General features: G+C 41.7%; 1 protein-coding gene across 3 annotated transcripts; it reads left to right on the forward strand.

Annotated features, from left to right (window-relative positions):
• Positions 1-57: 57 nt before the first annotated feature.
• suds3 (SDS3 homolog, SIN3A corepressor complex component) lies at positions 58-13,274 on the forward strand. Of its 3 annotated transcripts, none has more exons than XM_049578622.1 (12): positions 58-275; positions 1,927-1,996; positions 2,118-2,173; positions 2,847-2,918; positions 3,916-3,935; positions 4,061-4,217; positions 4,502-4,597; positions 4,834-4,895; positions 4,995-5,016; positions 6,252-6,357; positions 7,256-7,340; positions 12,180-13,274. In XM_049578622.1, exons 1-12 carry the CDS (start codon positions 164-166, stop codon positions 12,276-12,278), a joined length of 957 nt encoding a protein of 318 aa, XP_049434579.1. In that variant the 5' UTR covers positions 58-163; the 3' UTR covers positions 12,279-13,274. The 3 variants fall into 3 exon arrangements, with proteins under 3 accessions (XP_049434579.1, XP_049434581.1, XP_049434580.1); XM_049578624.1 differs by lacking the exon at positions 58-275 and adding an exon at positions 335-586; XM_049578623.1 differs by lacking the exon at positions 58-275 and adding an exon at positions 1,176-1,829.
• The last annotated feature ends 1,545 nt before the right edge of the window (positions 13,275-14,819 follow it).

Genomic DNA, 14,819 nt, shown 5'->3' on the forward strand with positions numbered 1-14,819 from the left:
TTATTCGACATCGCACATTATCGTCACAGACATTTTAGACAGGCATAATGTCAGACAGCTTGATACTCGGGGGTCCTGCCGGTTGTAGGCGCTGTTCCAAGCAAGCTGCAAAACACAAATCGATTGTTTATTTTGTGTTTGTTTACATTTTCCAAGCGAACAAATGGCTTCGACTTTGCTATCACCCATGGTGGATTATTACAACGATGAAGAAGAACTCGACAGCGTGGACGACGACGACGACCGGAGTTTCAGGGGGAGAGACTCGGAGGAAGGTAATGTTAAACGAATTGACCAAAAGCTGCCTGACAGTCGGGCTCTGTCTACTTGTTGGAAAAGAAACGGAAGCGCGCGATAAGTGCGGAAATGTAGTTAATTTTGTTGAGAAATTTAAAGTGAGCTGCAGATTAAGCTCGACTGGTGACAGTGTATCATAGCACGTCCTTTATCAAATTTAACTGCTTGTACTCAAAGATGGAGAGCTAGTCCAATACGAGCCTCAGCCACACGCAGTTAGCTTGCTAGCTACGTAAGCTAGCTACCACCAGCCAAGTTTCCGCTCAGTCAAGAAACATTTAAGAAGCAGGTGATGTAACTTATACTATCTTAACATTATACTGGCTGAACGATTCCAGTGCTGATAGAAAATGAAGCAATGTTTAACGGAAATAGCATTAACAAACTTGCATTTGTTTACAAGCTAACTAGCTAGCATGCCAGTACACACATGAGGCGTCCACTAGCTTTAACCATATTATTTGGCAGATTGGCGCTTCGTTGTTATTTCATAAATGGTTACCGACAAAACATAACTGAAAATTAAGATAAAATGACTGTAGGTGTGCCACAGTCCGGTTGGACTGATACACGTTTAATAAATGATATCACAAATGGGGTACATAGCGTCAATTAGCCAACTAGCTACGTAACGTTAGCTCCGAGCATTGACAGGTCGGCAGGCAGGCGAAACCCTGCGTGCTGTGTCCACTGCACTGCCCTTTTCACACTATTGAGTGAGACAGGACGGATTGCAGGCAAAGAGAAAGAAAGACAAGAGGAAAGCCAGGCGATGACAGCACTACAAGGTTAGCTAGCTTCCTGGCGTCGACTTCCAAGCGAACAGCTGGACTTATTTTTTCCTCCTCCGGATATGTAGACGGGTTTGTTATGCCTAACTACGGCAGCTAGAATCGGGTTACTGTTAAAACAGCAGGCTGAGCTAACTCAAGCTAGCACATTAATGCTAACCGAAAATGAAAGCTGCTGTGTCAGCTTAATGCGACTGGGCCTTACCCCTCTCTTGTGTCGGGTTTCGAAGGTATCGCGGACTGACCGAGGTTAGCTTGTAAACTTGGCACCCAAGTTTGCCACATCGCACTAGCTGTGAACATGTTAGCTTCGCCCTGACAGAGTTTCCGATGGACTGACAGCACGGCCAAGTTAGCCGGGGATCGTTTATGATTAATCCCACCATGCGGCAAAAGGCTTGACACTTGGATTACCAGCTGTATTTCGGTTGCTAGTTATGTTAATGTCATTGGATTACATGTACAAGCATTAGCTTTGCATGGCTAAACTTTTCTAGCTGTCGATCCGAGCATGTCAGTGTGTGATCTTACATGGCAAACTTGCCCTGGTGTCCTCTTCTAACAAACCGGAGGGCATTCCCAGGCAGGGTGTTCACCATTACCTTACCGGTGCCACGCACGTCCTTTGATCTGTGCAGATCTCTGCTGTCAGTCTGTCTGTGGACCCAACTTACTTGCAGCAAGTTTGTGATGTAGAAAAACTACATACCTATCTCATGGAGCATGCTGAAATGATCACACGTACAGTATTTTTTTTTAATCACTGGGAGTCTGTTTTGCATATTACTTGAGAGATAGTTTTGAAATTTGAGTCTCTTCTTCTCCTGACCTTTCCCAGACACGGAAGATGCCAGTGAAACAGACCTTGCCAAGCACGACGAGGATGACTATGTTGAAATCAAAGAGCAGTAAGTGTTTTACCAACCACGGATCAGCTGTTAAAACCTAGAAATAATCTAAAGGTGAAAGTTTTGAATGTTTGCCTGGTGAAAGTAAATGTGATACAGCTCTGGTTTTATTTCATCGCAGGATGTACCAAGACAAACTGGCCTCCCTGAAAAGACAGTTGCAGCAATTACAAGAAGGTAATCACTTGGATTTGTCTTTTCTTATGACTGAAATGTGGCAGGAATATTCCAATTGTGAATGACTGCAGCTCTTTGTCTGGTGGGGTGCGGTTTTGTGAGTGGGGGTTCATTTTGTATTAGATTTTTTAAAGGACACAGCCAGATCATAACCGGTTACTCATGGTGGTGGTTGGTGATTACATCATCGGGCCGCAAAGGCAGTTTCAGAGGCAGCTTGAAAGTACAGCCTCTGTCTCTGGCTGAAAAGATAAACCAGCTGAGAAAAAGATGATAACAGATGACACACACAGTCCTCTGCCATATGCAGCTCACGTTGAATCGTCAAGTCTGTCTGTCGTCTGATGATGCAAACTGTTTCTGTAGAGTGAATCTGCAGTGTAGATGTGTTGTGGGCTCTTTGTTCATCCAAATGTAGGTGCAGTGTCATTGTTATCTAGTCTTGGCTGTGGATGGGTGATGAGAGTAGCAGATAGAGGGTGCCAAAATTTAAATTTGGTCCTGAAATATTGATGATGTTATCACAATGAAACTGCTTGAATTGGAGTTTTACTACTGTAACTTGAGAATTTTCTGGCTCTCACCCTACACAAGGTCATAATTAGACCATAACATAATTCTTTTGATTCCATAGATCTTCACATATAGTAAATGTCACCCTCTCTTTTTGCAGGTACACTGCAGGAGTATCAGAAGAGGATGAAGAAGCTGGACCAGCAGTACAAAGAGAGACTCCGAAATGCAGGCAAGTTGAGCAACATTTAGAGCCAGAACACATCGTGCTTTGCTCCGATGCATCCACACCAAACATGTTTGAAGCAGGTTATTCAAATTTTGGAGTGTTTCCTGCTTTAATTTGGTTTGTTTGGCTGGGGGAGAACATTGGCAATAAACAGTTTTGCAAAACAGCTGCTTGGAGGTGAGAACTAGGAAAAGGAAATGTGTCCAAATGCAAGAGCGCATGGATACAAGAGGAGAAGTTTTGGCTGTGGAAGTATTTTACACAAAGATGTCTGATTTCCCACATGGCTGCCATCAGGATAAACTGATGTTTTAATATTATTTTAGTAGTATTGCACATGTTTTGTCTGTAGGCTTGACTTCTCTTTGTTTTCCCGAATTACACAAACTTTAATGCTGTCTTTCTCTCTCCTTTTTTTGAGCATGAAACTACTAACTAACTACTATGTCTCAATAGAAGTTGTACATTTTTAATGTGCACAAAGGGTGAATAAAACATGTCGTGTGATTTAACCTAACATACAAGATTAATGATAAGAGTACAGTGTCTTACGGAGGCATCATCATTTAGTAAACGTACAGGAACACATATCAGCATTGTTTAGAAAAGGACTGAGCCATCTTCCTCTCTCTGCTCCAACCCTGTCCATTTCCACCATTTGGCTGTTCTAATTTTATGGCTTACTTTATTTTTGTTGAGTCAGTGGCTTGTGTCTGATCAGCTGTTTCCTTTGCCCACTGTGTGTGCCAGAATTTTATGCACTCCATTTTTTGCTGATCAAAATTGCGTTGTTTTTCCCAGGATGCACTGCAAAAAGTGTTTTAAATCATAGATAGTTTCTAAAAATTTTATGGTGCTTTTGCTGTAAAACCCTGTGTCTTTGTGACGCTGCACTGCACCCTTTTCTCGTCTTGAGAGCAACCAACATTGACTGCAGTCATCAAATGTCAGATATAATGTGCGGGTAACATTAAACCGATGTTTTTCTTTCCCTTCACAGATCTGTTTCTCCAGCTTGAGGTGAGTGTACTTAATCTGGCAGACTTACTGATGTAGTTTATACAGAGCTGACCTTTATGTTATTGGTATTACAAGGAAAACATCCCCTCTGCTTCCATCGTTCCCTTCTCTCAACCCTTCTGCAGACAGAGCAGGTGGAGAGGAACTACATCAAGGAGAAGAAGGCAGCTGTGAAGGAGTTTGACGATAAAAAGGTGGAACTGAAGGAAAATCTAATTGCAGAGCTGGAGGAGAAGAAGAAAATGATCGAGAACGAAAAATTAACAATGGAGCTGACGGGCGGTAAGGGAGCCAGAATGGGATTATTAATCAGGGACTTGCTCAGCAGAAGAGAGAGAAATGGAGTAAAAAAGTATGTGGGTGGAAAGTGAGAGTTTTTCTCTCCACACACTTAAACATTAAGTTGTCTGATTAAAGACGGACTTTTAGATACAGTTAATTAAGATGTTGCTGTCTGTCCTTTTAATTTGCCTGTGAGGGATGTTTGTTTGTTTTTTCAGGAATGTTTGACACAAGTTGGATGTTGTTGTTGGATCTCAGTTTGTCATTATTTCTTCTATACGTAGACTCGATGGAGGTAAAACCTATCATGACCCGGAAGCTGAGGAGACGGCCCAACGATCCGGTCCCAATACCAGATAAACGGAGAAAACCTGCGCCAGATATCCTTCATAGAAACTTAGAGTCTGTTAGTGGCAGCTGAATCTGTGAGGGGTAAATGGTTCAGTATTATTTGTACTAGCAGTCTTTGTGCTTTCTCAAGATACTTTTTAATCCTGTAGGAGATACTTAGTTTCAGTCAAAGGAAGTTCAGAGGTCAGCTGCATCTGTGGGTCTGGCTAAATTTCTGAACTAAGTTGCATTAAAAAAAAAAAAAGCCTTCCTTAACTCGTCACACCTCAGCTAAATTATTTGTTAACAGACGAACAGATAATGGAAGATCTAAGAACACTTAATAAGGTAAGTGTTTCTGAATGAGTTGATACATTGCATTATCCTTGCTGAATCTTATCTTTCAAATTATGTTTTTTTAAAATTTTCATACCTTTTGTTTTACAGCTTAAATCACCAAAACGGCCAGGTACGTCAGTACTCATCTTTAGCAATTATTGCACATCAAGTCATGCACAACAAGCACTCTAGTTAAAGACATAGTCTGTCAATCAGGGAAATGCTTTTATTTGCTTTCTGTTGAGTTTGATAAAAGATACTAAATATGAATCCACAGTCAGCTGCTGGTTAGCTTAGCTTAGTACAAAGACTGGAAACTGGGGAAACAGCTCGACTGGCTTGGTCCAGCGGTGAAGAAATGTGGGCAATTTCTGGTTTGGCCACAGTAACTTCCAGGCATCCAGCAAACACTTGACAAAATCTCTCCAGTCAAGAGATCATCTGGCACATAACACTGTAACATTACATTTTTTACCCAGGCTTGAACCAGGCTTCAATTTTTGGCTGCCAGTTGTCTTATATTTTGAACAATCAAGATACTGTACCGTTACATGTTGGCTTAATCGCAAACATGTTACAAAAGAATGCTTGATAGCTTTATTACAGTAACCGAACGATGTTATTTGCAGTTTGTGTTTTATCTGATATTTTACAGACCTGGTTCATCGGGGTGTTTGTTGTACATGCTTTGCCGTATAATTTTTGGTCCAGCTCAGAGATAGCAGGATGTTTCTCCCTGAGTTCAGGTTCATCTGGTTATTTTTTAGTTGAACCAATTTGCACATTCATTTGTGATGTTGACCGGTTTGTCGAACTTTTCACCCCACAGTAAAACAACTTAATTTGCTTCATCACTGTCTCTAAAACAGATGTCTGTGCTCATGCAAATAAACGCACCAAAGCGCATGCAGCATTGTCTGGTACAGGTTTTGACTCTCACACCAGTATTTGAATAGCGCTAATGCAAAAAAATATGTTTTTTGGGCTGCACATTTTACTGTTTGCTGTCCCTATTTTTTAGAGGTTAATAAGTGGTTGTCACTGATGGCAACCAAAGACCAAGGATTGGTCACCAGTCTCTTAAAATGGTTGCTATGGCTACCTGGCAACTGTCCATGTCGTGCCCTGATACAGATCAAACAAACAGTACCAGGTTATTTAATGAGCCGGCAGGTGGATTTTGTTACATGTCTCAGTCTTTATGCTAAGCTAAGATAAGCAGCTGCTGGCTGTAACTTCATATCTACTAATCTTCCTCTCGTCTCAGCAAGAAAACGAATGAGCATGTTTCCTAAAATGCCCCAAATTTATTCCGTAAAACAAAATATCTGCATGGTGATACTGATCATTAGTTTCTCTCTTCAGTGTCTCCGTCGTCTCCAGAGCACGTCCCCTCCGCTCCCATGGAGAACCCCTCCCAGCGTTACGAGGCCCGCATCGAAGAGGGGAAACTTTACTACGACAAAAGATGGTGAGTTTTAAGTTTCATCCTCAAACAAGACATTTCAGTGTTTCCCCTGACAGTGCCTTTTCTCACACAGCCTGACTACAGCTTCTGCCACCACTAGATGGCCACATTGCCATGTGTATGATGTCTCTGGTGTTTGGTTGGATTTCAAAAAACATGTTACAACCACTTTGATGGCAGCCTCTTTTTTTTTCCTGAGGTACAGAAAGAGATATTTCTTAGGAGCGACTGAATAAGTGCTAGTGCTTGAAGGCACCATAAAAATACATATTCAGAGAAGGTGGCTGCATTAGAGTCAGCGCTGCTTTCTGCTGTGATGCAGAGACGAAGAGAATAGAAATCCTTGACCAGACACGGTCTGATGCCCTCCTGTTTGAGAACAGAGCTGTGTATCAGACATGTGTCAGAACATAAGGTCATGTGAAAGAGGGCTAACAATAATAGAATTCTGTCTTATTAGCTGCTGATATAGATAGAAGAAGTTGAGAGGAGCGAGCTGTGAGGTATGTGCACTCTTCTTTCAAGGCAAAGTCTCATTTATTCATCACTAAAGAAGACACCACCACCGGAAAGCCTTCACAAAGAGCCGCAGGGAGACACATGCGTCATTATTCTTCAGTGGGCCCTTAATGATCAAACGTTTTGGTTGTCAGTCTCTTCCCCTGGGTTCGTTCTGTCCTCTGACAGTTTGGGAGCCATTAAAATAAAATAACAGACTTTTTGTTTTGACTTTCCAGTCCAATTATCTATTTAGTGCCATCTCAGGAGGAATGTGGTTTATTCAGCTGGGTAAAATTATGCATAATGAACCTCTCTCCTGTCTGCACTTAGGCCTATCCCTCATTCCTCACCTGGAACGCTAAATTAAAGCTGTTTGTGTGTGTTCTTTTTGCTCCGACAGGTACCATAAGAGCCAGGCCATCTACTTGGAGTCAAAGGACAACACAAAGATTAGCTGTGTCATCAGCTCGGTGGGGACCAATGAGGTGAGCTTAAGTTCTTATCCAGGTCGTGTAGCATGTAGAACTGGGTTTACTGCTTTTAAAGTCCCAGTGAAACTGAAGTTAGAGTGTCTTTAGCTTCTGTGCTGTGCCATATTTCCCAGTGAAATGCAGTATTTGATTTGGAAAACAAGGGTTTGATTGTTGAGAAGTGGGTGTGTCACAACAGTGAGGCCCTGATGGTGTTAGCCAATGGGATAGTGTGTGGCAGATGAAGACACAGCCCATTGTATGCTACAGCAGTCTGCTGTAAGATGCCTTGTGCATGAACTGGAGCTGTCACTGATACCACTCTCCCCAGGTGACTTAAGGCCTACAGCCCATAACCAATGCATTTTGGGGGAACGAAGACACAGTGACGTAGCATGCTGTTGCTAGCTAGCTAACTTAAACTTAGCTCTGTGCGACTAACATTGGAAATTGATTGATGGGTGGATTTCGTTGGTTGAAACTGGTTGGTACAAGCTTATGGAAGCACAGCATATTTTGTTTTACAGGGAGAAATCATGACTGGATTTCTATATAAGAATATGAAGTAGTTTTTTCTCTATTTTTTGGGCATAGACACAACTGATCTTGACTTTGAATTTGTAGAATTTAAATTATGGCCAGAATGTTAATTTACAACGTTCAAAAAATTAACTAGCATTATCAACAGGATTTGAAGAAGTAGCAGATTTGAGGTTATGTCAAAGGAGTTTGTGTATTCTGTTGCAGATATATTTACTAAAGTTAGCATGCCAATCAGTTAGCCTTTAGCCTTGAATAAAGTCAAGTAATAGTTATTGTTGTTTGAAGATACCTGCGATCTCTCCTAGCATAAAGTTAGCAGTGTTTTTATGTCTTCGACTTCCTGTTTCATATTTGGAAAATCCTTCTTTGGTCCCATCTTGATGGCTCATTGCCAGAGGTGGACCAAATAGTGTCTGCAGAAAGTACAGAGTTGCTACCTACGTCAACACAGCTGGGTGCAGCCAGTCCAAGCTAGCCAGCAGGCTAACCAGCCCTGTGAGGATAAGGTCTGTGCATACGAGTCAGGCAAGACAAAGAATATGTCCCAGTTCAGATAATCCAAGGTGTGAAATCCATGATAGTTGTGCGGTTAGTTCAGCCATTTCAGGCCGGCATACAGCCAAGTGAAGCTAGCTAGGCTAAGCTAGCTTGCAGACTTATATGTTGCCAGTTCAAGGCTGTGATAAATTGTTGCCTTTATCCAGGTGCCAAACAAAGGTACTTTAAAAAGATAATAAAGTAATGATCTGGACAGAACTGATGTCAACACAAAACGTACCGCAAAACTATCCAAATGGCATCGATACGTGGTTTTGAAGTGGCTGTCTTCTTGCTACTATGGTCCTACTAAAAGGCTAGAATGTAAATTATAAACCAAATTACCTTTCGTGAAGGATGTAGGATAACAGTGTCATTTTGACCGGCCCTTCGAGTCTCAGCAGTTTGGTCGAATTTGGCGTATTGTTGCCCTGCTGTTAATTAGCACTTGGCTTGAAGGTGAAATGCCACTCCCTATCGGTTTGGAGCACGTTGCCAGGCATTACTCATTGCACCTTTAATAAAACATGAGGCTGGCGATATTCTACATTTCCTGTATTTTCAACAAATCCCATGAAATGATCCCACTAATTAAGTATTGTCTGTGTAGCCAAAGCCTGATATATTTTATTCCTCTGTGCCACGGAGCTCCATTGTTGTCCAAAAACCATTAAAAGCACATTAATGAGCCACACTGTTGCACACAGTGACATGTTTCCTCATTACCATGACACTGTAGTTTGTTTTGAGTCAGTACCACATACACCATCCTGCTGCTGTAAACACTTACCAGGGCACCAAATGTGCATTAATCCACAGCTTACAGAGCTAAATAGTATCCAACAAATGCATGATTTACTCCTGTTTGAGTAACATTTGTCATTGTGGGTCTTTTGATGGGATTTGTTGACAGTCAAACAGTTACAGATTAACACCAGCCTTTTCTTTTTAAACGTCGCTTGTGCAGTGGAGAGCCAGACACTTGAGTGGAAGAACGAGAAGATAAATCAGCCGATTTATTTTTGCTAGTGACTTCTAACAAGTGCTAATTTTCTATCTAACCAACACTAGACTTTCACCAGGAAGGAATAAGCCTCTAGTCAACAACTGTTCTCGAGAAGAAATGTCTTCTTAAAGTGAAACACCACCGGAATTAGAAATTCCAATTTGCTATTTCCATGGTCTAGGAAAGTTCAGTTGATATTTGTCAACATAAACTACTCTCTCTCAAAGCCAGAAACCAGAGTCTCAAACTTGTGTTGTCATTTGGGTATTAAATCTGGAGCTGCTCAATAGACACTGTATGGGAGACTTAGTGGATCCACATAATATTTTTCTTTTTTTATACTTAAATGAGCTTTAATCTGTTGTAGTGTACATACTCAGAACATACCCATGGGTGCTCTCAGTGTCATCTACGACATCTTTCCCAATTTATTGTCCACGGAGCAGCTCCAGACTTTATATCCTATGACGTCACAAATTTGAGTTTTAGCGCTCTGTATTGTTGGTGGGTTGGCTGTTACCAACAACACAGAAACAGCCAGACTCTGTTGTTAAATACAGTAATAACTCATTGGGACTGGCTGAATTTGTGTTCATTGTAATGGTCGCATAATCTTGGAGTACTTGTTTCTACTTCTGTTTCTGTGTCTGTGTGCACAAAGCCCTGTAGTCTAATGCTCTTTTAGGGCCCATACACATGCCACATCTTTAACCGCCTGGAAAACGCTTGGTCGGGCACTGGGCACTACTTTTGTGCCTTTTTTGTGCCAGTTTTGAAGAGCACATCAGCAGGTTGGGTCTGAGGTTGTTAAGCAACCTTAACAAGCATTGTACCATAGCCCGTTGACCTGAAATCATGAGTGCAGAGTTGATCTCCTTCCTGGCACTGTTTATAAGGGCGCATTCACACCAGGATACTTGGGGGACTCGGTTCGATTGGGCGGGAAATGCCGAAAAATTTCACACCTTCATTTCACACTGCACTTTTTAAAGCAGACTAAACAGCCTGGACAACGTCACGCAGTTACAACAGCTGGTCGTTTGGGGGCGGTATTGCCCAAAACGACCACTGACCAGGAAGAAAATAAGCATGAGGAAGAAGAAAATTTGTGGCCGAAGCCGAATAATATTAAATGCTTGGCCGAATACCAAGTACCGAATATTGTTGTTTAGTTTTTCATTAGTTTTTGCAGATGAACCCCCTCCAGATTAGTGTTGTCATGGTACCAAAATTGGATCCCACTGTACGATACCAATGAAAATACCATGGTTCTGAGTAGTATCACGATACCACAGTGAAAATGAGGCAGATGTGCCTTTTGTCATTTATAAAAAGATAAATCACTTTTCTATAATACATCAATGATATTTCAATGGAATAAATTACTTACTGACTTATTCATACTTCAAAAACAGCATCAATAAGTGATTAACATAGGGTGGATCAAAATAAAATAAATAAGTAAAATAAGAATCAACCAGCCACCCTCATCCCCTTCATAAGTAAAGAACAGTCCCTAAAGTGCGGTGAGGCTTGTGGGCCGTGAACGGCTCGTTTCTCCTCTGACACATCACATACCTGTGTTCGGCTGGCACGGCTGTTCAGGTACTTCTGGGCAGTCCACACGCCAAGAAGAGGATATTATTGGAACCGACTTCCCTTCTCCAGTAAGCCGATGGCCGCCGTATTTGACAGGAATACATTACTGTCTGTGTCTGTGACCCCCGTTCAACCCACAACCGATGGGATTCGCCTTTCGTTTCTGCTGCTGGTTGAAATCTGTAGGCTGCTCGCACAGCGTGCTGAATGATTTAAGCCTATTTTGCTGCTCAAAACTATTTTTAGTCACAAATGCGAGTGCCGTGACGGGCGGATCGCCACACAGCCGACATTTTACTCAGCCCGTCACGGCACGCTGTTTGATTGCGTTATCAAAACACGCCACTATTATTCGGCCTTGCTTTTAACTTATTTCACCAAATACAGAATGTGGGTTTTTTTTTTGCAATATACGGCCGAATACATTCGGTTACCGAATATTCGGTGCATCCCTATTGACAACAATGAATTTGACGCAGGCAAAAACGCGGCATGTGTTAAAGGGCTGTCCCTTACAGGAGCTGGCGGAGAGTTTACCTATGCTAAATATGATCAACTGGCATGTACATTCAACTTACATGGGACAGTGGAATTTTTTTAATTTTTAAAGGCCTGGAAATGGTTTGGAGTTAAGTTTGGAAAAGGTTTGAATGTATGTTGTTTTGGCTGTCATGTAAAACATGTTCATAGAAATCCTATTACACAACATTTTTGATTGTTTTTTGCATCTAGTGCTGCGCCACTTGAATTTCACCATTATCAGGTGATACACTCAGACCAGAGCAGCATCCTCGCCGCCTGTTGAACTGCCCAAATGAAGTCATGGAAATGAAGTAAAATATTGTGGAAATGTTTAGAAAATTCATTTGTAGAAATATCTTGGAGCCATGACTTTAAGAACACAGGACACTGACATTGACTTTTCTTTGGACTCTTAACAAAAAACTTAAGAACAAACTAGAGATATGGATGAATGAGGCTCATTGATCACTGGAAAAGTAACGCTCATCTTTTCAGGGAGCGTTCTGATGAAAAATGTTGTGTGAATTTACTCCTTGAGCACCCTAGATTTCTAAATGAATATGGATGTGGTTGATATTGACTGCTACTTTAAAATTCATTACGTCTAAATGACTATATTGAGGAATTGTCTCGTCTGTGTTCCCCAGATTTGGGTGAGGAAGACGAGTGACAGTACGAAGATGAGGATCTACCTGGGACAGCTGCAGAGAGGAGCGTTTGTCATCCGTCGACGGTCGGCTGCGTGAAACATTACTCCCCCACCCAACCCCCATCTGTTCATTTATCCATCCATCCACCCGCTCGTTCAGCCCGTTTCCCTCCTTGGTGCATCTTAGTTGAGTTGGATATGTGGCCTCCTACTCTTCATCATATGCACTACCCCCCGTTACACAAGCACACACACACACACACACACACACACACACACACACACACACACACACACACAGTCTTCCATGGCTGAGAATATCTCATCAGACTTTATCTGTTTTCCCACATAAACCAAATGGAGTACAGTGAAAGGGGTCATATAGGCAACTGACTGTTTTCCAGCATTATTTGTCACTATGTGGCACGTGTGTGAAGAAGGTTAGTGGTCATAAATGAGCCTGCTTTGTTTTTTGTCTCATGCTGTCAACACAAATCTTTTCTACACCATGCAGTCGTATTTACATTTATCATTAAGTTATTTTCCCTTAGCAGCCTCACGTTGTCCCACAGAAACTGTCTGTTGCCTTTGAGACTGTGTCACTGGTGACGTGTAACAAAGCAAGCACTGAGAAACAAACGAGGAGCTGCTGTAGGTCTGGCTGATTATCATGAATGACTGAAGAAGACACAGTTTCCTCACACCAGGAGTCATGCCATCTTTCAAAAGAATATGCCTTTTGCACTGTCACCAAGAAATGGCTGCTTGCTATGCTGACGGTTTGTTCTGATCACATGTCGATAAGTCAGATGTATTAAAATCTAAATTTCGTATTTGGGAAAAAAAATGTATTTTGAGGTTTTTATGTTATAATTTTTTTTTTTTTTGCCATTTTATGTGATCTCCATGTGTGAACGATTTCAATTATCTCAAACTGTATTTGCATGTGGAGCGCTAAGTTGACTGTTGATTTGTACTGTGTTCCATTTTATTAAAATGTTTCTGCATTTTATTAATTTGATGAAAAGGTTCTTTGCTTTAATATTTTGGAAATACACAAATATGTTCACTGGCATTAAACTAGTCATGATAAGTACTGTTGCACTTTGTTCACCAGTTAGCTGCTGACTAAAATGAACAATGACAGCAATATAGTCCACGATGAGCAGCGCTAAAATCAACCTGCATAGTTGTCCCTCCATTGTGACATTAGAAAGTGTCACATTTATCTTGCAAGTGTACTCTTCTTCAACGTTTTGTTTACTTCCTGCATTTTTCCCGTGTGGAAATTCTGACCAATCAAGAGCAGCTTTCTCACACAAGGCATTTGATCTGGTCCGCTTGAAAATGCTGCCGTGAGAACACGAACCAACTCTAGGCAATTACACAACTTTGTTACAAAATTTGGACCAAAGCAAGACAACTCTAGGTCTGAAAGCAGCCTTAGTCTGTTGTTTGGTGCTGAAAAACTTGTCTGGAAATTGGGAGCGATAAGAATGAGCCAAAACAGTAAAGTTGTAGGTCAGAAAACCAAAACTGTTGAGCTGAAAGACGCTCAAACACTGCAGAGCAGACAGAAACCGCAGAGTGCAGAGGTAATTCTCTGAGGGCGATTATGAGTGATCATCTTCACATGCAAGTAGTTCTGTCGTTCATTGTTAAAATACATAATGTAGCTGCTTTTTTAATTATTATTTTCCAGGCCTTTATTATATAAATAGGAGAATGGCAAGAAATGGGGGAGACAGAATAGGAATGACACACAGCAAAGGGCCACAGATTGGAGTTGAACCCACCCCGGTGAGTTGAATATAGCTGCTTCAAATGAGCAAACCTCAGTGTTTGAAAGTAAAAATCTTTCATTGACCCCCTGCAATACAAACATGGATCACCAGGGGTTCATGGACCCCTGACTGAGAAACTGTTGGGGAAGTAGGGGCTCATTACAGAAACTCTCCAAGTTTAAACTCCTGTATTATCTCAGGTGTTTAGGATTTTTGGTATTACAGAAATATGTCTTTTTTTTTGCCTTTAATGGACAGGACAGGTAAGTGTGAATGGGGGAGAGAGAGAGGGGATGACATGCAGCAAAGGGCCACAGGCTGGACTCGAACCCGGGCCGCCACGGCAACAGCCCTGCACATGGGGCGCCCACTCCACGACCAAGCCACCGACGCCCCACAGAAACATGTCTACTAACTGCATTTAGGGGAAAAATTCCAATCTTAGGATATGAATTTAGCTGTTACAGAACCATTTAATTTGATTGATTAGCCGCTCCGGCTACTTGTTGCTAAAAATTGAATGCCCATCTTTTTTGTCCATGACTGCGGGCTAGCTAGCCAGCAACGAGTGAGAGTCGCTGATATTATAGCTTTCCATTTCGAGTAGCCTTCCAGTACATTACATATATACAGGCTGATCGAAGAATCGAATCTACAATTACAGTCAGGATTTCTTAAGATATGATGGGAGGTCAGTGACAGGATAGGACACAGCCATGAGTTTAGGATTAGCTTCTTTGACAGGAAATTAGGACTATTCCTATCTTTGAAACGGCTAAACGCGCTCATTGTCAAACATTTTATGCCTCTGTGCAAGCGATAGCAGCAGGTGGAGGCATTATGTTTCAGGTTGT

This window comes from Epinephelus fuscoguttatus, linkage group LG6 (genome assembly GCF_011397635.1).
Source record: "Epinephelus fuscoguttatus linkage group LG6, E.fuscoguttatus.final_Chr_v1".
Lineage (NCBI taxonomy): Eukaryota > Metazoa > Chordata > Actinopteri > Perciformes > Serranidae > Epinephelus > Epinephelus fuscoguttatus.